We start from the raw sequence: 22636 nt of genomic DNA, 5'->3' as shown, positions 1-22636 counted from the left end.
TAAATTAACCAAATAAGCATTTAACAGAATTTTTAATTGACAGAAAGATTTCGGCGCGATTTTTAAAAGTAACCAATCACAATTTTTATGGATAATTTTTAATTGGTTGATTTTAAAAATGGCGCCGAATTTTTTTTTTGTTAAATATATATTCGGCCATTTGTTGAATTTTGGCCAGCTTTTTGTCTATTTGGAACCACTGTTTGGCTGAAAATTCTGTCTACTATATATTTTCTACGTTTTATATTTTATAGTTTTACTGGAGTGTTTGATTAGATAGCAAAAAATAATAAGAATCTGAAATTCATGAAAAATTCATAAAATTTTGTTTTTTTAGTAAGTATATATCTTAAAGAATTTTGATTTTTATGACTAAAAAAATAAAATTTTACAATTTACAGAAAACATATCTGTGAAACTATAAATGTGAACAGATGATAATATATTGTTTTTATGGGTTTAAACATAAAATAAAAATTAAATGATAGAAAATAATGAATTTTTCAAAAGACGTTACAACAATGTTATGATTAATATTTTTAAAGTAAGGCAAATTTTGAACTGAGTTGCTTTTAGTTCTTGGAATATTTTAATGTTTTAAAAGATAAAATGTTTATTATTCTTTTATTAAATAAAATGACAAAAAACATAGGAAATAAAAAATTATGACTTTGATAAGTCTTTAATATATTTTTTATGCTAAGCTTTAGAAATAGCCTTTACTGTTATTCATTGCCTGCAGTCAAATTTGATGTTTAACGTTATATACAGTTGAAATTACATCAGGTAAATTATAAATTTATTTTTTTGAATTGTTAAAAACCAGTTTTTCTAAAAAACAAATAGATTTTGTTTCAAAAAGGGAAAATACTAATAATAAAAGCTATTTTTATTTATATAATTGTAGCACTATATAAAAACACAATCATATATAATATTATTGGGATTTTGATGTTTTCAATTTTTGAAAAAATGACCTCTGCAAAAAATGTTTTTCTTTTATCTTTGGCTATCTTCGCCCTAGTAAATGATGGATTGGGCATGATAGAAGTAAGATTTATTAAACAATCATTTCAAATTTTCTAGTAATATGTAAACTACTTTTAAAAAGTGAAATTTATTTATTAGTTTTGTATAATAAAAATAAATTTTTTAGATACATAAAAAATTAAGGAGAGATGATGCACCTAGCTATAATTTGGTAATTTTTAAACATGAATATTTAATAGAATAGTCCATTTTGGAGGTCTGTGTAATTATATAATAATAAAATGCTTGGTCTGTCCTTCTGTCCTAACTTGAATTTGGCCTTTTCTGATTTCACGTGTTTTTTTATGACGTGTCAAATTTTGACAATTCTTTTTCTCATTTTTGCCAAAGTTGTATAATTGTGTTTCCAAATTTCGGAATAAGTTTCTTTAAAATTCCAAATTCGAAAATTCAATTCACGAAGCTGAAGTACACAACGTTTACCAACGAAATTTTTTTTAAAGTTGTATATTCATTCAAAAATTGTATACAAATACAAAAAATTTATGATGAGAAAAAACATGCGCCAGGAAATTTCGTACAAGATAGTAATTTGAAAAAAATTTATTTTTAAGGTACCAGGGGCCAACGAATACCTATTAAATATTAATTATAAAAACACAGGCCTCGAATCAACTTAAAGATACAAAAAGTCGTTTCAGTCGATTTATATTCCAAAAAAAGTGGATTTGTTTTTTATTTTAACAAAAATATTTTACAGATTTTTAAATAAAAAGTAAAGTTGAAATTTTTAGAAATAATTAAATTTCAAAAGATATTGTTAATTTTCAAACAATTATTAAATTTTACAGAACTAAAAATAATTTATCAAACAATTTTTGGAAAACATTTTTTAAATTTAATTGAATTTTCAAAAATTTTAAATTGAGATTTTTGAAATTAATTGAAACTTTAAGTGATTTTTAGGGTTCCGTACTCGGTTCGGAACCCTATTAATATCGGTTTTTTTGAAATCGTGTACCCCCCCCCCCCCTAGCGGCCACATAAATTTATCTGGAGGGCTGAAAATTAGTACACATATGTATTTTCGCGTGTAGATTACAGGAAAATTATAGCGAACTTGATTGGAATTGATTAACATAGCGTTGTCAAGGAAAAACCATGAATTTTTACGAAAAATGCCTAAAAATGACTATGTACCCCCCCCCCTAGCGGCCACATCTTTTGACATAAAGAGCTCAAATTTGACACACTTACGTATTTTTACGTGAAAATTACAGGAAAATTATAGCGAACTTGATTCGGATCAATTTACATAGCGTTGTCAAGGAAAAATCAAAAATTTCGAAAAAAATAATTTATTCTCCCTAGCGCACACAATATTCAAGCCAGACAGATCATATTTAGTATACAAATGTATTTTTACGGGAAAAATACAGGGGAAAAAAAGCGGTCACGATTAGAGTTGATGATTAACTTTTTATCAAGTTTTTCAAGAAAAAATGACAATTTTAGGAAAAAAATGTATTTTTCCACCAAAAACGAACAAAATTTTATTTAAAGGAAGTTAAATTTATATATTTTAACGTATTTTTACGTGTAGATTACAAAAAAAATATAGCGAGCATGATTGGAGTTGATTATCATAGCGTTGTCAAGGAAAAACCATGAATTTTTACGAAAAATACCTAAAAATGAGTATGTACCCCCCCCCCCCTAGCGGCCACATCTTTTGACATAAAGAGCTCAAATTTGACACACTTACGTATTTTTACGTGAAAATTACAGGAAAATTATAGCGAACTTGATTCGGATTAATTTACATAGCGTTGTCAAGGAAAAATCAAAAATTTCGAAAAAAATGATTTATTCTCCCTAGCGCACACAATATTCAATCCAGACTGTTCATACTTGCTGTAAAACTCAATTTTTGCGTGAAAAATACAGGGAAAAAATGTAAGCGCGATTGGAGTTGATGATCAATTTTTATCAAATTTTTGAAGAAAAATGATAAATTTCAGAAAAAAATGTATTTTTCCGCAAAAAACGAAAAAAGTTTTTCTACAGTGATTCAAATTTATATATTTTGACGTATTTTTACGTGTAGATTACAAAAAAAATATAGCGAGGATGATTGGAGTTGATTTTTCTGGAATTAATAAACAAATTTTATTTTTTAGATAACTTTCGATTTTTCCTTGACAAGCAGCTACTAGCCTTATATCAATATCTTAAGTTTTATCTCTTTTTGACTTAGAAAGATAAAATTTAATATTCAATATATTTTTAAAATGTAAATACAATAAAAATATTGCGAGTTGAAATAAAATTATGTATCTTATATTTTTTTAGTAAAATATTTTTTAAAAAATAAAGTCGGACAAGTGCGAGTTACACTCGCACTGAAATCGAGGGTTCCGTACTCGAAGCGAACTTATTTGGTATAAAAACAAATGTTTAAAAAATATGTGTTGTATGACAACTAATATAAGTGATACGAAGAGGAACAATTTTCTTGAATTTTACAAAATTGTTCCTTTTTGTATCACTTATATTAGTTGTCATACAACACATATTTTTTAAACATTTGTTTTTATACCAAATAAGTTCGCTTCGAGTACGGAACCCTCGATTTCAGTGCGAGTGTAACTCGCACTTGTCCGATTTTTAATTAAAATTTTAGATGATTTCACTAAAAATTTATTAGAAAATGCGGACAAAATACAATAATTTGAAAATCATTTTGAATTGAAAAATGGTTTCAGATAGTTGAATTTTCAAAGAATATTATTAAAATAGTTAAAAATAATTGAATTTCCTTAGGGTTATAATTGAAATTATTAAATTTCTAAAAAAAAATTTTCGATTGAAAATTTTAGAAATAATTAAATTTTAGATGTTTTTAAATTTAAATTTTTGAAAATAATTGAATTTCAATTGAAATTTTGTATAATAATTGAATTTTAATAGAAATTTTTTAAAATAATTGAATTTTATTTGATTTTAAAGTGAAAATTTGGAAAATAATTAAATTTTGGAAGATTTTGAATTGAAAATTTGGAAAAAAATTAAATTTTAAAAGATTTTGAATTGAAAATTTGGAAAATAATTAAATTTTAATTGATTTTAAATTGAAATTTTTAAAAATAATTGAATTTTTTTTTATTTTAAATTGAATATTTGGAAAATAATTGAATTTCAAATGAAATTTTGTATAATAATTGAATTTTAATTAATTTTAAATTAAAATTTTTAAAAATAATTGAATTTTTATTGATTTGAAATTAAAAATTTTTGAAAATAATTTAATTTTATTTGATTTGAAATAGAAAATTTTGAAAATAATTAAATTTTAAAAAATTTAGAATTTAAAATTTTGAAAATAATTGAATTTTCTTTGATTTTGAATTGAAATTTTGGATAATAATTTAATTTTAGTCGATTTTTGATTGAAAATTTTGATAATAATTGAATTTTAATTGATTTTGAATTTAAATTTTTGGTAATAATTGAATTTGAGTTGATTTTGGATTGAGATTTTTGAAAATAATTGAATTTTATTTGATTTTAAATTGAAAATTTTTGGTAATAATTGAATTTGAGTTGATTTTGAATTGAAATTTTTTAAAATAATTGAATTTCAATTGAAATTTTGGATAATAATTTAATTTTAGTTGATTTTTTATTGAAAATTTTGATAATAATTAATTTTGAATCGAAATTTTGGATAATAATTGAATTTTAATTGATTTTGAATTAAAATTTTTGGTAATAATTGAATTTGAGTTGATTTTGAATTGAAATTTTGATAATAATTGAATTTTAGTTTATTTTGAATTGAAATTTTTAAAAAATAATTCAATTTTATTGTAATATTTTTTTTTAAATTATAAACAATTGTTAAATTTCATAAAAATTTTAATTGAAAAATAATTTTGATATAATTGAATTTGTAATGTATTTTATTAAAATTATTAAAAATAATTAATTTAGTGAAGAATCATTTTAGTTCAAAATTTATTAAATAATTGAATTGAAGAAGATCTGAAGAAGATCTACATTTTATACTAAAAAAATGTATTTTATTAACATTTTTTTCAAATGTAAAAAAAATGTCGCATTTTATTAAAATAACTCAATAAAAGTAGTATTTTTGAAAAAAGTCGGAAAAAGTCGTATAATCCGAGGCCTGTAAACATATAATTTTCATTATTATCATTTAATATGTAATAATATTCTAATAAATTAAATTATTATTGATAATATTAATCTTTAATATTATAAATATTATAAATAAAATAAGTATTTTATAATAATTATTAACTGAATAACTATGAATGAAAATTTTTTTTGTACTATTCGCATATATTGTTTAAACTTATATAAAATTGTTCATTTAGGACTCAATCGAAGATTATGCATTTAAACATTCACCTTTTGTACCTTCAATAGTGGTAAAATGCATACAAGAATTGGAAAACAGAGGAATGCATCAAATGAATTTTTGTACTACAAAAAAAGTCGGTGTAGAAGAAATTAATGATTTGTTAAATACATTGATTACTAAAAATACTAATGTTGATATATCATCATATTCAATATCAGTAATTGCAGGAACTCTCACATACTTTCTGAGGTGAATTTAATTAATATATTATTTAACACCTTTTAGTAATTAAGTTAGGCCGCATTGATAGAACGCAAATGACATCTAATCGATTTCGCATTGCCGGTAAAATCGAATTAGAATTTTTTTAATTTTTTTAATTTCTAATTTTTTTAACTTTTTTAATTTTAGAAATATAAAGGAGACTTTAATTTCTTCGAAATCAGTGTATTACTTTGCAAAAGCTGTAGAATTAGAAACTGATAATAAAGAACTTATGCAGTTAATTAAGAGGCAACCGACAATCAAACGAAATACACTTGCATTGATAATCATTCATTTAAAACGACATGCACAAATAAATAATTATGATTTGTCAGAAAAATCTCATATTAAACATGTTAGAGAAGTTTTGTTCAAATTGAAGTTATATAAACAAATACAAAACTATGAATATTATGAAATCCTTACATCTATAAACAAAGTACTTAAATTTTCTATTTATTTTGTTTCAATAATGGATATTGTTATTTTTAATTATTATTTATTTTTGCAGATTACTCTGCGACTTTTGAAGCTTTCAAAAAAGTTCTGGAATTCCATTGTCGATTATACATCCATTGTAAGTATAATAGGAAACTTAAACGCAAAATTTGTCATTTTCCATAAATATAAAAATTCTCTTTAATTTTTACAATTACCTTTTATTTATTATATAGCATGCATAAAGATAATATTGTTTCCAATTTTATATAACATTTTATCAATACATAAGTCAGTTTTCAACTATTAATATAATTTCTCTTTTTTATAAAAAAACAGATTGATGTAATGCCGTCAGTAATAGAAGCAAATGATGAAGATGACTGGGTAAAAAGTATTTTTATTATTTTTTTTAACAAAAACTCAAATATTTATTCCCTATTAGTAGCAAATTTAGCAATAATATCTGCAGTTTCATTACCATTTATACCTATATATGTGAAGGAATTCAGAAAAATTTAATAGTTTGATTAGGATTAATTTTAACTATAAGATTATAAGCTTTTTTAATTTGAAAATTATTAATATAATTTCTCCTTTTTATAAAACAAGATGAAAAAAGAAATGAAAAAAGAAAATTATGATGATGATGAATCTATGCAGGTTGCTTCAGGTGGTCGGTCTTCAGAATAATTATGGTAAAAATCATTTATTATTTTTAACGTTCATTAAATAGTAGTTTACTTAGATTTAATTAAAAATAATTTTCCATTAATTTTTAATACAATGAACAGTAATGTATATATCAAAATACCCAACTTTTGGAATCAAACAAATTTCCAACTTGCCCATAAAACTTGCAACTTAAGGGGGGAAACTCGTGTAAATGCACGTTATTTCAGGAATTTTTTTAAAAAACTGGTAAAGTTTATTGAATTAAGATAAAGCATACCTTAAAGAACACAATATAAACTTTATAAAAAAATATTACAAAATGGCAACGTTACAGACGTTTAAAGTTGCATTTTTGATTTTTCGCCGTGCAGCCTACAAGTCACAAATCTCAACTATAAATAAAAATCAAAATTTTTACCGTTAAAATACGCAAATACGCTTTGTATGACGAAGAGAAAACTAAAAAAAAATTTTTTTTTTAAATTTGGGACCATTTTGAAAAAAAATTAATTTTTTTATAAACAATGTTCAAAAACAATTGTTAAATTTTTTTATAAAAAGGAGCTCGTCATGCAATAGCCAGTAAGATAAAGAAGATTTGTGGTAAGTTTGAATAGAATCGGTTAAAAATTAACTGAGTTACATTGCACGGCGCGCGAAATAACACGTTTCGAGAAAAATGCGTATAAAGTTATCGATACATAAAAGTAGTGTTTTAACTATTGCCTTGAAGACGTTATATATTCGAAAATAACTATTGCATTAAAACAAAGATTTACTATCACTTGCTTATGGTGCTTGCTAATGACAATTAATAAAATTATATTGACAAGAAACCGAAAGAATAGAGGGATCTCGTGTTCATAGTTAACTGCAGTTGGTAGCATCTGAAGTGCTAAACTTATGTTTACTATAGACATTCATATATCTAATTATAGATAAGTAATGTAGGATCATATTCTACAAATAGTAAACTAATTTTTAAAGCAAAAAAAATTGTTAAAAATTTTGTTTTTACACGAGCCATTTCACATTCGCCATTTTAGAATTTCTACATTATCGATATTTATGTATATTTGCAATTTTAATTTCTTCTTTTTTTAGGAAATTTGGAAGAGAATAAAGAATAGATTTTAACTGACGTCATCAATGTAACATTGTATAATTGGTTAATAATCAATAAATAACAATAAATAATTCTAAGCATGTATTTTATTTCATATTTCAATTTTATAGGCCTCACTTATTTTTAAATTATTATTAATTAATGTAGGTAATTTATTTTAAAATAAATACAAAAATTTAATTCTACACTCAATTAAAACTTTTTACTGAAAAAAAATTTAATTATTATTTTGCACTTGTATTTCAATGTATTTTTTTAAATTCTGATTATGGTACATTCCTTTTTCTACTTTAGTATTCGAATTCCATAAAATATATGTTCCTGGCATTACTACTTTTTTAATTTCATACGCCCCTTCATATCTTGTATAGGAATTTTGCAATGATTTTTGTTCTTTATTCGACCTGTTTAATAATTTAATTAGAACTTTATCTCCTACTATAAATTCTGTAAGTTTATGCGAAATATAAAATTTTTCTGCTCTTCTTTTTTCTGTTTTACAAATGTTATCATAGGCTAACTCTATTTTTCTATCATAGTCCGTACTTTTCGGAATTGGTAGAAAATTAAACCAATTTTACCATGCTCTTTTAGGTTTCCCATTGAGGTGTAATTCTACTGGCGTAAACTCGGTTGTTTCATGGTGTGTTTTATTTAAACTAGTTTCAATTACTTTTATCCAATTCCTATCAAGAACTATGTTTTTCGTTGGTTAGAGTTCTAAAAAATCATAAAAACTCCCGATGTATTATATCAACAATATTTCCCTGTGGGTGTCTAATTGATGAAAATACCGGTTGTATCCCCACTTATTTTAGTTTAATTTAATTTTTTCAAGTTTTCCGAATTCTTTAATATAATGATTAAAAATTTTATTTAAAAGCGCTTTGTGGTTATTTTTCTAATAGGATATTATTTTACATATTTACTATTCTATAGTAGATAGTACATTTTTGAATCCTCTCTTAAAAGTTAGTAATGGGCCATAAAAATCAATCAATTTGTAAAAATTTCAGCTGGTTTTTTGGGTGCTCATTTTCTTATTTTAGAAAAATTTGTTTGATTAGTAACTTTATTTCTCTGACATAAGTCACAATTTTATATTCTATGCCTTATTATTTTTGCAAAATATGGATAATAAAAATATTCATTTAACATACGAAAAACTTGCTGTGGACCGACGTGTCCATAAATTTTATCAATTAAATCGTTAATTATACTTTTTGTTAAGAATAATTTTTTGTTATTTTCTACGACAAAATAAAGTACATTTTTATCGATTATATAACGCTTAGTTTTACCTTGTTTAGCATCGGAAATTCTATGTCTTGAAATAGAATTATGATTTTGTTTCACTATTATATTTTTAAATTTATTTCGCAATTGATATTTTCTTCATAAAAATTTTCTGAAATACAAGTTACTTGACTATCGTTATCTATTAATGCTTTAACGCTAATATTTTCTAATATGAATTGAATTGTAGTAAATTTTTCTAAATGATCATGAATATTTACTTTTTGTTCTTCTAATTCTTCGAGTAAATTAGATGGTAAAGATTTGACAAATTCTTTTCTATTTAATAGAGTCATTGACCTCGGATTTGTATCTACAGACTTTGTGTAAACAAACCTAAGGTTTACAAGTTTTCCAAATTAGATGAAGGTAATGACCAATCTTTTTTTGTTCAACCAATTTACTTTTTTTTGTTGTATTGATTTTACGTTGTTTATAATTTTCTTGATTAGAATTATTTACTGTATCGATTATTGCGTGGTAGATATCTTGAACTTTCCATCTCTTCCACATTTTAATTTTAACGCGTTTTATTATAGTTTCGATAATTATTTAGACAAAAATTATTATTTGAAAATTTATTGTCTTCGAAATGATTATCACAGAATGAAAATTTTCTTGTTTATTAACCCTTTTATTTTCTTGTTTAGTATTTTCTTGATATTTATTTTGATTATTTTTTTCTTGATAATAATTTCGATTTGCATTTCCGTTAGGATTCATATTATTATTTCTATTTTTATTTTGATTTCTTTGATAATTGTTTTGTTTATTTTAATAGCCTCGTTGGTTATTATTAAAGTAATTTCTTGAATTATTTTTTTTGAAAATTTTCAGTGTTACGATTTAAAAAAATTCTTTGTGAATGAACTGGACCAGTCTGATCAAATTTTTTTTAATAAATCTAATAAATTATTTACATCTTTAATACCTCTAACAATAAAAGCTGTTTGTATATCTTCTTTAAAATGTCTAGAAATTTGCATAATAATTTCATTTTCTGAAGGTGGTGGAATTAAATCTTTAGCTTTATTTATAATTTTAATCGTGTAAGCCGATCTTGATAATTTACCATTTAGATTATAATTACCAAACTGTTCTTGAGTACTGCCGGAAAATTTTAATAAAGGAAATTTTTTTTATATTTTTCCTTACATAGGTATTGTCTTGTATTTATCAAAGGATAATAATATAAAATAATATTAGACAAAAGAAAAATAGGAATTTTTCTGAAACAGAAAGAAATAACATTTTCTTGTAGAAATATATTTAAGATAAATACTGATTCCCTAGAAAAATGATTATATATAACAAAACCTTATTCTATATACTTATAATAGTAGAAACTGTACAATTGAGTAAGAAAATTAATTTGTATGTTACGAAGAAATTTCATTGTTTTCTTACATTTCTAGATATTTATTTATATATAGAAGTATAATATTCTTCTTCTAAATCATATAAGTCAGCAGCCATGTCATCTCTCAAAGATGCCAATTTTTGATCACATTCTTGTTGTTTCGTTCTAAAGAGTTTACTGTTTTGTGTTATTGCTTCATTAACTGATGGAAAATCGTTAAGAATCAAATATTGTTTTATGTCCGACACTAATTTCATTAATGATTCACCAGCGCGGACAATATTTGCTGCTCTCACATGCATTTCAAATGTATCTTGTTCGCATTGTGTCATTCGAGACAATTGAGTTTCATTATCTGTTTTGGCAAGCTTTACAATTTCTGTAAACAGTGATAAACATTATTTATTTTTAATATTTGCAAATATTTCATATGAAAATTGGAATTATTAAATTTGAGGGGGGGGGGTTATCATTTCGTTAATTAAATTTTTAATTCTACGCACTTATATCGAATACCAGGAATTTTTACACAAATAAATTCCACAAGAAAAAACTCTACTTATTGTTATGAAATAAAATAAAAAGTTTCCTTACATGTTCATAATTTTTTTTAATTTAATTTTTAACTCTACGCAATTAAATTGTATGCAATTAAACTATACACAGTTTAATTGAGAGATTAAAAAATTCACAAACATGTAGGCAACTTCTCTATTTTGTAAATTTGTCAGTTTTTATCAGAACAAAAATTACAAAATAGAGAAGTTGCCTACATGTTTGTGAATTTTTTAATATCTCAATTAAACTGTGTATAGTTTAATATGCATGAAATTTAATTGCGTTGTTAAAAATTAAATTAAAAAATTATAAGCCATTAATGAAACTTTTCATTTTATTTCATAAAGTAGAATTTTTTCTTGTGAAATTTATTTGCGTATAATTTTTTTAAAAACGTGTTTAATTATATAGAGTTTCTTGGTGTTTACTTATAAAGTTTTAATTTATCATAATTTTTATTTTAATCTTATTTTAATTTAGCAAAATATTCACTAGAAATTATTTAAATTGAGTCAATTCATTAAAGAATTCAATATAAAAAAATTTTTTATTAAATATTGTAAAAAATATTTTAAATAATTGAATTTTAGAAGAAATTAAAAAAAAATTAATTTAAAAATAATTAAATTTCAGAAGAGCTGCAGTACAAATTTTTATAATTAATCAAATTTCAGAAGATTTTAAATTGAAAATTTTGTAAATTCGAATTGATGAATTTGTTTACAAAAAATTGTAGTCAACAATTGAATTTTAGAGAATTTTTAATGGAAAAATCTTTTAAATAATTTTATTTTAAAAAAATTGAGGAATTATTGAGAATAATTAATTTTGCAAAGACTTTCAAGATTTAAATTTTCGAAGAGCTACAATTTGTACTAAAAAAAAAGTCATAAGAATTTTATTTTTAATTTAATAAATTAATTTTAAATTTTTATTTCGTAAAATAAGTAGAAAAAGTCGATTTTCTAAATTTTAGAAATTTAATTTAATACTTTATTTCTATTAATTTTAATTTCAACGAATTATTAAGTTTTAGCAGGTGACAATTGTCAAAAACAAAACAAGTGAAAAAACATTTCGTACAATCAGGCACATAAGAAATTTAAATAATTTTTGTACAGTGGGCATTTACATTATTTGATAAAATGTAATAATAAATATTGTTACAAAAATATATTATTTACGAAATAATTTAATGAGCTTTTTTTTTAAAGAAATAATAAAAAGGCAAAAAATAGGTTAGGATTTACCTTCGTAATTGACTAGTATGGATTTCACATCATCTTTAAGCCTTGTCATGTAAGACTTTAACAAAGCTTCTTTACTTTGTGGATATGCACGTTGAGTTGTCATTTTTAAATAAATTTACAGTATTAAAAACACAATTTTAACTAAATTAAAATAATTTGGAGATTTGTTGTCAATTTGTTCTTAAAAATCACTGACAAATCACGTGATCAAAACTAATTCAGGGTTGAATTATTATAAGGAACACCTAAATGAGAAGTGGAACGTTTGAAATGTAATAGAACGTCTTAAATGTGTAATTAAAAGCCTTTCTGCAATATGATCATAAGGTTACGGTCTTAGGGAGCGGTCACATCACAGCCTGCACGACTCGTGCATGCAGGTTTCTATAGCCGTTTCCGAATTGGGATGTTTGTCGCACTTTTGATAAAGTGTATACTTGGGAAGTATGCAGTGTCCTTTTTTTCGTACGGAAAAACAAGGACACTGCATACTTCCCGAGTATACACTTTATCAAAAGTGCGACAAAAATCCCAATTCGGAAACGGCCCTTGTTTTTTCTTGCGAAAAAAAAGGAAAACGGACACGGCCTCATGGGCACGTTTCACGTTCCACTATTTTATTTATTATATTTAACGTTCTGACGTCATTATGCTGTATTTTATGGGTACGGTCACACGACTTTTGGAAAAACCATTCTTGTCTATCTCTCTCCTAAGATAGACGCATAAGTTTGTCTCACTCTGCATTTTCCGTCTTTGGGAAATGTAAGAAAATGCAGAGTGAAACAATCTTATGCCTCTGTCTTAGGAGAGAGAAAGACAAGAATGGTTTTTCCAAAAGTCGTGTGACCGTACCTTAAAGATGCTTTTATACCTTCGGTATATTGGTTAAGCGGAAAGTATGAGAACGAAAGAGATAGTGAGATATGTTCATCTCTTTCGTTCTCATGCTTTCCGCTTTTATGCCGGCGTTTTAAGGCCTAAGCACAACTGACAAGTCGGGCACTCAGAAAAAAGATATGTTTGAACCAAATGTACCATTTTTTTATATTTACCCAATTTTTTGGTTATTTTAAACAAAATTTGTTTATTCAAATAAATATTTATTTGATCTAAATAACTGTTTGGTTTATTTTAATAAATTTTTTTAACAAAGAAAAAATTTGATTGAGCTAAATAAACGTTTGGTTTATGCAACCAAATGTTTGGTTAACTGTATATCAATGCATTTATATTTTGTTGATTTAACCAAAATCGAAAACTTGTGAGGTGTGCAAACGCCTTTAAGGTGCTTTTATATCTCTAGTATTTTGGGCAAGCAATCGGCTACTGTGTTAAATTTTTACGGAGAATCACTGAGTTTGATTGGTTCTAACAAAATTCAATTTTCACGGTGAAAATGTATCATTTGTCAAAGCCAATCAAATTCTGTGATACATAAAACCGTGAAAATTTAATCCAGCCGATTGCTTGATCAAAATGGGCGTTTTCGGCAGATGCTCCGTAGTGCTCTGAAGCATTTTTTGATTGACTGGATCACACCTCGGCTGCAGGAGCAGTTGCCCATGGCAACCATGTAAGAGTAAGAGAGATAAAAGATTTTCCATCTCTCTTACTCTTACACGGTACCCATTGGCAACTGCTCCTGCAGGCGAGGTGTGACCGCTCCATAATACTGGAGCTAATTTTGCTTTAAAACATTTTCTGCTACAAGAAAGTGTAAAATGACGATGTTTGTGAAATGGTTTGTACAGTGCTTCTTTCTTGTGAGTGTCTCTCAAAGTTTTGTTTGCTCACAAGGAAGAAGCACTGTACAAACCATTTCACAAACATCGTCATTTTACACTTTCTTGTAGCAGAAAATGTTTTAAAGCAAAATTAGCTAAATTTTTCAATCAAATCATCTTTCTATCACTATTTTAAAGTGTTCTTACATATTAAAACAATTATTTAATATTATATTTCTTAAAAAAAACATTTTTTGTTTAAAACAATTCAAAAATACCCGCCGTGAAAATGACTTTTAAGGGCGCACTCACACCTTTTGGCTGCCTGCCTGCAGGAGTTGTCATGGCAACGTGAAGGAGTAACAGAGATAGTAAATTCAAATTTGAATTTTTCTCTCTCTGTTACTCCTTCACGTTGCCATGACAACTTCTGCAGGCAGGCAGGCAGCCAAAAGGTGTAAGTGCGCCCTTAAAAGTCATTTTCACGGCCCAGAAATAATGTTCACCTGATCGAAATTTGAGGTATAAAAGCACCTTTAGGCAAGAGTGTAAGTTTCGGGAAGTTGTGTTGTAAAAGCACCTTCAAATTAACAGTACACAACCCTGCTAACATGCGCTCGAATTCCCAATGGTGGTCTATTCATTTCAGACGCGTACAGACGCGTACGGAACCTGTTATAAATATAATCTGAATGTTTTTCTCACAAAGTTTAGATTGTACTTTAAATAAAACTTTTTGGCAAATTATACTTTTCAGCGAATTGAATAAAAAGTAAAATACTAAAAAATGGAGGCAATTAACAGTCAGGGTCAAATAATTGGTGTTCTGCAAGCAGGTGAGGTTCATTTATTATCATTTTGTATGATGCTGTATGTATCTGTTTTAAACAAATCTTAACTTTTAAAATATATGTTAAAGTTAATTGATTTTTTCACAATGCTATTATATAATATTTTAATTGCATTTTACGAAAGTTACGTGATTTCTATTTCTATAAATTAATTTATATTTTATTGATTGATACTTTCCTAACCTATTTCAATTTTACCGATTGCCTAACGACATTTAATTCGTTAATTTTTTTTTAAGTTTAAGAATAATGTTAGAAATTTAACAGTTTAACAATATTTTTATGTTACTATTTTGTGAGTTTTATATTATATGTGTGTTGAATTATTTAGTTTAAAGGCCTCGGATTGTACGACTTTTTCGATTTATTTTACAAAATAATTTTAAATAACGTTTTCAAAAATGTGCAAAATTTTAAGGTTACAAAGTCACGTTGTGAACATTCTTATTTTTGATTAACAATATAAAAAAAAAATAAAATTTGTTCGATAATAAAAACATTTCTTCAGACTACAATACCAATATAATAACACTGAAAAAAAATTTATTTGTTTCAAATAATTGGTTACTTGACTATTATCAAATAAATATTTATTTGAATCAAATAATTTTTATTTGAATTAAAAAATTTTAATTGAACCAATAACTTCTGTGTTTGAAATAAATACGATTTAATTGACTCAAAGAATAATTAATTGATACAAATAAATATTTATTTGATAATAGTCAAGTAACCGATTATTTGAGTCAAATAAATTTTTTTTCAATCAAATAACATCTACAATATTTAATAATTACATTTTTTAAAAATAAAGAATATTTTGTGTTGTTAATTGTGGTCGCATCAAGTTATAAAATCAAATTAATTTAATAGAAATAAAAAGTTTTTGAAATAAAATTTAAAATTAATTAATTTATTAAATTAAAAAAAATATATTTATTACTTTTTTTAAGAACAAGCTGTAGTTCTTCCAAAATTCAATTATTTTGAAAATTTGAATCTAAAAACTCTGCAAAATTAATTATATTCTTAATAATTTTAAAGACATTTTTCGAAAATTACAATTATTTAAATGGGTTTTCATAATAAAAACAATAAAATTCGGACAAATGGATTTTAATAAAATTTTCTCCAACGTTTCGAAATCACACTGATTTCCTCTTCAGGGAGTCTAAGAATACAAAAAAATTATAAAATTAAATTAAAAACAAAAACACAAAGAAATTAAATTAAATTAATATGAGACGAATCAATAACAAAAACAAAAAATCAATATAGAAAATAAATAAAATAAAACACAACAATAAAATAAAAATAAAAAGCAATATACGAAATAATAAATAAAATAGTAAGAATACAATAAATAAAAATAAATTATAGATATAAACATGAAAATAAGAAAAGTAAATAAAATAAACATAAAAACAATTTACTAAATAAAACGATGAAACTAAAATTAGCAATCAGTCATTCTCACAATCGTCAATAAAATAATAGAAAAAGATGAACATCCAAAAAACACCTATACACCCATTAATTCGTCTCATATTAATTTAATTTCTTTGTATTTTTGTTTTTAATTTAATTTTTTGTATTATTAGACTCCCTGAAGAAGAAATCAGTGTGATTTCGAAACGTTGGAGAAAATTTTATTAAAATCCATTTTTGTCCAAATGTTATCGTTTTTATTATGAAGCCCATTCAAATATATTCTACTCGAACATTAAACAATTAATAATTGAGGGGCTGATAGTAAAAATGGTTTAAAATAACATTGGGAGCAAAAGTGGGATAAGTGACTTGGGAGCAAAAACGGGTTAAAATGATTCGTTTAATTTATTGATAAATTCATTATATTATCGATTAAAAAATATTAACAATAGGAAAAAATGCATATTTTATTATAATTAATATTTTTTAATCGATAATATAATGAATTTATCAATAAATTACACGAATCATTTTAACCCGTTTTTGCTCCCAAGTCACTTATCCCACTTTTGCTCCCAATGTTATTTTAAACCATTTTTACTATCAGCCCCTCAATTAATAATTATAAATTATTTAAAACATTTTTCAATTAAAATTTCTCTAAAATTCAATTATTGCCTAGAATTTTTGTAAACAAGTTGAGAAATTTAAATTTACAAAATTTTCACTTTAAAATTTCTTGAAATTTGATTAATTGTAAAAATTTGTACTCTTCTGAATTTTTAATAAATTTTAAAAATTTGTGTTTAAAATTCTTCCTGTTAATTATTATTAATAATTTTAACAAAGTTATTTCAAAATTTGATTATTTAAAAAAATTGTATTTAATATTTGTGCGATTCCAAGTGAGATTTTGACTTTTTCGGAGTAGGTTAACCGATTGCAATGAAACTTTGGAATTTTTTTATATATAATAAGACTAATCTTTAACGTAAATTTCAGCCTAAAATATTTGTTAGTTTACGAGATTTGCAATAATAACAAAAAATTTAAAACTGCTATATCTTCCGTTCTAATAAACGGATTGAGGTCTACTTTTTTTTAAAATGTCAAGGAAAATGAGAGGAATAAATCTCTTTCAGAACATTTTTTTATAATTTTACAACTAAAAAAATTATTAAATAATAATTGAATAACTTTCGCGCGACTAACTAAAATTCAATCACTTAAACGCTAAAATGATCTTACCTGTGTTTTCTTTAATGTTCCAAAGGATTTTTATTGTAAATGTAAGTTTAACTTAAGAAATTTTATTAATTTATTAGTATAAACAATTGAGATTTCTGCTAGTTGACGTGCAGACGACATTGCGCACGCAGCATTCTCACATAGCCAATTTAGTCCACGAATCACGTCAGTTGGCTATGTGAGAATGCTGCGTGCGCAATGTCGTCTGCACGTCAACTAGCAGAAATCTCAATTGTTTATACTAATAAATTAATAAAATTTCTTAAGTTAAACTTACATTTACAATAAAAATCCTTTGGAACATTAAAGAAAACACAGGTAAGATCATTTTAGCGTTTAAGTGATTGAATTTTAGTTAATCGCGCGAAAGTTATTCAATTATTATTTAATAATTTTTTTAGTTGTAAAATTATAAAAAAATGTTCTGAAAGAGATTTATTCCTCTCATTTTCCTTGACATTTTAAAAAAAAGTAGACCTCAATCCGTTTATTAGAACGGAAGATATAGCAGTTTTAAATTTTTTGTTATTATTGCAAATCTCGTAAACTAACAAATATTTTAGGCTGAAATTTACGTTAAAGATTAGTCTTATTATATATAAAAAAATTCCAAAGTTTCATTGCAATCGGTTAACCTACTCCGAAAAAGTCAAAATCTCACTTGGAATCGCACATTTAAATAAAATTTTTTAAATATTCAATTATTATAGATCCGTCCCGCTGGAACCTCTATAATCGAATTTTTACAATTTTTAACTACACTAAAAATTGAAATAAATGATACAATTTTTAAGTTGAAAGCAATTGATTTGAATGACATTTAAAATTCGGTACAATATTACAGGTTACTGACCAAAAATTTGCAAAACAACAATAAATAGTGAAAAAAAACATTAAAAAATTGATTAAAAATTTAAAAAAAATTTTGGATTTAAAAAAAAATTGTTTTTGAGTAACTTTTCAAAAGAAGAGTAATATTTTAGATACACTACCATCAGAAATTGTGCGACCTCTGCTTTTTCGATGACTATAAAACGGTTTAAATCTTCAAAAATATTAATACTAAAATTTTTCCCTTTTTATTTTATAAAAGTTAATAAAATTCTGAAAGAAATGACACCTTGATAAAAAAAATATGTTAATTTTTCAATTAGATATCTAAGAAAAACCCAATTTTCAATGTTTTTACTATTTTTTTTTACTTCTCTGTCAAAAATTAATATTTTTCAACGTTCTTGGGCTTATTGGAATCGTATATTGTTATACAATTTAAATTATTTAAAACAATTCATGTTTAAATTCTTCCCTAGCGTATGCAAACTGTGAAAGTTGGCTCAAAAAAAGTCAAAAAAATTATAATTCATTTTTATATAAAAATATTATGTTTAAAAATCAAGTAAATAGATCATCTTAAACTTCTCTGATTTATGTAAGTAAATTTAAGATTTACACATTTTACTTATTATTTTTTTTTAGAGTTAAAGTTGTAAAAACATGCCAGAACGGTAAAATATGTAAGATTTTCTAAAAGCATATGACAAAGGATTTTGATTTATTTAAAAATAAGTGAAAATAAATTTTTCAAGGTCGGTGTCGCTATTGAAAATTTTTTAACTTAATATAATAGAAGATGTTTAGGTTTGAAATAAGAAATGATACAATTTTTAAGTTTAAAACAATTAATTTGAATGACATTTAAAATTAGGTACAATATTATAGGTTCCTAATCAAAAATTTGTAAAACAACAATAAATAGCAAAACCATTAAAAAATTGAAAAAAATGTTGGATTTAAAAAAAAATTATTTTTGAGTAACTTTTCAAAAGAAGAGTAATGTTCAGCTCCGACGATGTTTAGCATGCCTAATTTGAAATAAATTCTGTCGATTAATTAAATTAAAATGTATTATTAAAAATAAAATTAAAATCTCCTTTTCATAGATTATGAATTTCTAAACAAAATTATTTTTTTTAGTCGAAATTGTCCCCGACTTGGAAATAAAACTCGAACAAGATGCTTACGATCATGTTGCCGAAAATGGATTCCTCGATTACGATCATACAAAAAGAATACCATCCACTAATGATGTAGGTGCTTTGAATCTATGGACAAGAGAAGCAACATCTTGTCTTATTTCACAATACAAGAAATATCGACAATCTGTTGGTCAAACGACAAAAATTCGTAGTTTACGCGAAATGTTTGAAATGATATCATTTGAGATGCAGAAATATGGATTTTATTTTAGCGCACAAAAATGTGAGAATAAATGGCGTGTTTTAGAACGTAAATACAATAATTTGGTATTTCGTGAGAGACTAAAGAAACCCGGTAGAATGAGGCATTACGGACATTGGGAACATAGACGAGCTTTAGATGAGATATTTAATGAAAAAAAGAGGCACATGTATCTTGATGAAAGTGATTTTCCACCTCCCAGTGGATCAGCTAAAATAGCAATGTTAGCTAAAGCTGCAGAAGCAGGTAATACAGGACAATCAGGAAAATCGACAAACAGTGTTTCCGATTCTACCTCAACTGGTCAAAAAACGTCAGAGGATACAGAAAATCAAATAAGTGCTGTAAAATCATTATTGGAACAATTTCTCGAAGATATGAAACAACAATTCACAATGATTGAGAAAAACAATGAGAGGAGACACAAGGAGGAGATGATGATTCGTCAAACGGAATTAGAAGTACAGAAAAGAATTCTTAAATTAAAGGAACAAAAATTAGAATTAAAGAAATCGCAAATAGTTGCAGCGGTACAAAAATTGGGTATTGACATAAAACAATTGCAATAGTTTTAGTAATTGTTTTCTTTCATTTTTTTTTTATTTTTTTTCCACTTTGGTAATTTTTATTTTCTTTGTATATGAAACGATATATTCGTTTTGTTGAATTATGTACTAAGAAAGTAGTTCTTTTACAAGACTTTATGTGTAATTTTTTACGTTTATTAAAAATTTTCCTTTTTTTTAAAGTATAAAACGAATGTAATTTTATGCTAGCCGTTTATTTGCCAAATAACTCAATAATGACCTGTTTTGGAATGCGAGTTCTATGAAAAATATGATTTTTTGTCCTTGAAAGTCTTCGTAATTTACTTCCTATCGTGAATATTAGTAAATCAATCTTTAATGGGCACAAAGAAGTACATTTCTTTCGTTAGACAATTTGTAAAAAAAATAATGTCCATTATATTAAACAAAAACTTTGTTTGAAATATCGAACAAAAAATAATCGAAAAATTAATGTATTTCTACAATTCTTTCAAATGGAAGCGCTTATTTTTTTATTCAACAAAGAAACTTTTTCTCTTGTAAATATTTTCTCAATTGCAATAAAATACCAACAATACATTGCAATAAAATTCGAGTTAGGTTATATAAAAAATAGTATGTAAATATTTAAACTCAATTAAAATATTTATATAATTTAAGTATGTCCAATGTGTAAGTTTTTGAATTTTGATTAAAAAACAAATTGAAAAAAGTATTAATCTTTTTTGGAATAATACTTTTTTTAAGAAACTATATTTGTTTAAATAAAAATTTTCTAAACGTTCATTAAACAAAATGTACATGTTTCTGATGATTTTATAATAAAAATTAGAACAATTTTGAGGATTGTTAAAAATTATAATTCGGTAAATTTTAATATCATTTTTTTTTTTACTGAAATTATTATTTGGTCAAAAACGTAACGATCTGTGCTATTGTTAGTATGATTTATTAAACAAAATATATTAACACTTGTAGTAAAATATACTCTTCACATTTTCGTATTGTCTAAAGTATTAATTAAATAAAGAGCTTTAGAAAAAAATTCATTTTTTTTGTCATTACTTCTTATCGTCAATTTCCATAATTTTTTTTAACACTGCCCTACCGAAAGAGTGGTACTGGAATGGTACTGAATTGGACTTGGCTTGAGTTCCACTTCAGAACCACTACCTGATTACCCATAAGAAGACATTTTTAAAGTACTTTAACAATAGTTTTAAAGGTATATAAGATCAACAAACCGTCTCTCACGATATACGTGTAAAACAGCAAAAAAACATAATAGTTCGTAGAAAATTTCTGTTATGTTTGGAAATTATATTGCAATACCTCCTTGAACAATAGACCCCTAGGTCTGGTGAACACATCTGCCATCATTTCTGCCGATGAAATAAAATCTAGCGTGATCCAACCATGTTGCAAAGCTTCTCTGACAAAATGATGACGTATGTCAATGTGCTTATTCTTGAATGGAGAACGGGATTTTGAGCCAGTTTTTGTGCACCCAAATTGTCATTAAAAATTGAAACAACTCCCTGACGTCTGATTCCTATTTCATTGAGGAGTCCCTGGAGATGTGCAGCCTCCTTGGCGGCCTCTGTCAATCCCATGTATTCCGCTTCCGTACTGGATAAAGCCACAGTTCATTGCTTTTTAGCTTGCCAACTGACGGCACCACCAGCGAGCACGAAGACGAATCCAGTATACGATCTTCGGTCATCCAAACACCCACCCCAATCAGCGTCGACAAATCCTTCCAAACCTTTTGAAGTTTTTTGGTACTTCAATCCCAAATCTGAAGTCCCACGAAGATATCGATGGATTCTTTTGGCTGCCAACCAATGTTCCGTTCCGTGTGAATTATTAAATTGATTAAGATGATTCACTGCATACACTAAATCTGATCGCGTAGCCACAGCTAGATACATGAGACTTCCTATGAGCTCTCTGAAAGGATATTTTTTTTCTTGTTTCAATGACTCGTCAAGTTTCTTTAACTTTGTTCCAGGATCCAAGGGTGATGATGTTGATTTGCAGTCCTCCATTCTGTATTTTTTTAAAAGTTCCTAAATGTATCCAGTTTGTGAAATTTTCAAACAATTGCTCTCTTGATGGAATTCAATTCCCAGGCAGTGTTTTGCAGTACCTAAATCCTTGATGGCAAACTTCTGTCTGAAATCCTTTTTGAATCTTAAAAGCCAGTCACTGTTGTTTGAGAATAACAATATATCGTCGACGTAAATCGC

General features: G+C 25.3%; 4 protein-coding genes across 5 annotated transcripts; 2 read left to right on the top strand and 2 right to left on the bottom strand.

Moving 5' to 3' along the window:
* Positions 1-625: 625 nt before the first annotated feature.
* LOC127285267 (rac GTPase-activating protein 1-like) lies at positions 626-7957 on the top strand. Of its 2 annotated transcripts, none has more exons than XM_051311190.1 (9): positions 626-786; positions 908-1050; positions 1157-1201; positions 5391-5626; positions 5789-6080; positions 6153-6218; positions 6419-6466; positions 6743-6777; positions 7859-7957. In XM_051311190.1, exons 2-8 carry the CDS (start codon positions 952-954, stop codon positions 6770-6772), a joined length of 816 nt encoding a protein of 271 aa, XP_051167147.1. In that variant the 5' UTR covers positions 626-786; positions 908-951; the 3' UTR covers positions 6773-6777; positions 7859-7957. The 2 variants fall into 2 exon arrangements, with proteins under 2 accessions (XP_051167147.1, XP_051167146.1); XM_051311189.1 differs by having other exon boundaries at positions 6692-6777.
* Positions 7958-8400: 443 nt separating this feature from the next.
* Positions 8401-12562, bottom strand: LOC127285269 (mediator of RNA polymerase II transcription subunit 22). The gene is made up of 2 exons (XM_051311192.1): positions 12345-12562; positions 8401-10915 (listed from the first exon to the last, which is right to left on the bottom strand). The coding sequence occupies exons 1-2, from the start codon at positions 12445-12447 to the stop codon at positions 10596-10598; spliced, it is 423 nt and encodes a 140-aa protein (XP_051167149.1). The 5' UTR covers positions 12448-12562; the 3' UTR covers positions 8401-10595.
* A 2130-nt stretch (positions 12563-14692) lies between these two features.
* LOC127285266 (uncharacterized) lies at positions 14693-20538 on the top strand. Its single transcript, XM_051311188.1, has 2 exons — positions 14693-14907; positions 19576-20538. Exons 1-2 carry the CDS (start codon positions 14859-14861, stop codon positions 20406-20408), a joined length of 882 nt encoding a protein of 293 aa, XP_051167145.1. The 5' UTR covers positions 14693-14858; the 3' UTR covers positions 20409-20538.
* A 1495-nt stretch (positions 20539-22033) lies between these two features.
* LOC127285310 (uncharacterized) lies at positions 22034-22435 on the bottom strand. Its single transcript, XM_051311261.1, has one exon. The coding sequence runs from the start codon at positions 22433-22435 to the stop codon at positions 22034-22036; it is 402 nt and encodes a 133-aa protein (XP_051167218.1).
* Between the last annotated feature and the right edge of the window lie 201 nt (positions 22436-22636).

The sequence above is a fragment of the Leptopilina boulardi genome, unplaced genomic scaffold (genome assembly GCF_019393585.1).
Source record: "Leptopilina boulardi isolate dan_hultmark-lab unplaced genomic scaffold, ZJU_Lbou_2.1 LbouV2_330, whole genome shotgun sequence".
Taxonomy (NCBI): Eukaryota; Metazoa; Arthropoda; class Insecta; order Hymenoptera; family Figitidae; genus Leptopilina; species Leptopilina boulardi.
This window is presented reverse-complemented; position numbering and strand designations above follow the sequence as displayed.

What these genes read in the sequence shown, in the direction of transcription:
- LOC127285267 (XM_051311189.1), top strand. Translation starts at nt 952, where the DNA reads ATGTTTTCAATTTTTGAAAAAATGACCTCTGCAAAAAATGTTTTTCTT. An exon ending in ATGGATTGGGCATGATAGAA is followed by an intron (nt 1,051 to 1,156) that starts GTAAGATTTATT and finishes TAAATTTTTTAG; the next exon opens with ATACATAAAAAATTAAGGAG. An exon ending in ATGCACCTAGCTATAATTTG is followed by an intron (nt 1,202 to 5,390) that starts GTAATTTTTAAA and finishes TTGTTCATTTAG; the next exon opens with GACTCAATCGAAGATTATGC.
- LOC127285310 (XM_051311261.1), bottom strand. Translation starts at nt 22,435, where the DNA reads ATGGAGGACTGCAAATCAACATCATCACCCTTGGATCCTGGAACAAAG.
- LOC127285266 (XM_051311188.1), top strand. Translation starts at nt 14,859, where the DNA reads ATGGAGGCAATTAACAGTCAGGGTCAAATAATTGGTGTTCTGCAAGCA. An exon ending in AATTGGTGTTCTGCAAGCAG is followed by an intron (nt 14,908 to 19,575) that starts GTGAGGTTCATT and finishes TATTTTTTTTAG; the next exon opens with TCGAAATTGTCCCCGACTTG.
- LOC127285269 (XM_051311192.1), bottom strand. Translation starts at nt 12,447, where the DNA reads ATGACAACTCAACGTGCATATCCACAAAGTAAAGAAGCTTTGTTAAAG. An exon ending in CATACTAGTCAATTACGAAG is followed by an intron (nt 10,916 to 12,344) that starts GTAAATCCTAAC and finishes CACTGTTTACAG; the next exon opens with AAATTGTAAAGCTTGCCAAA.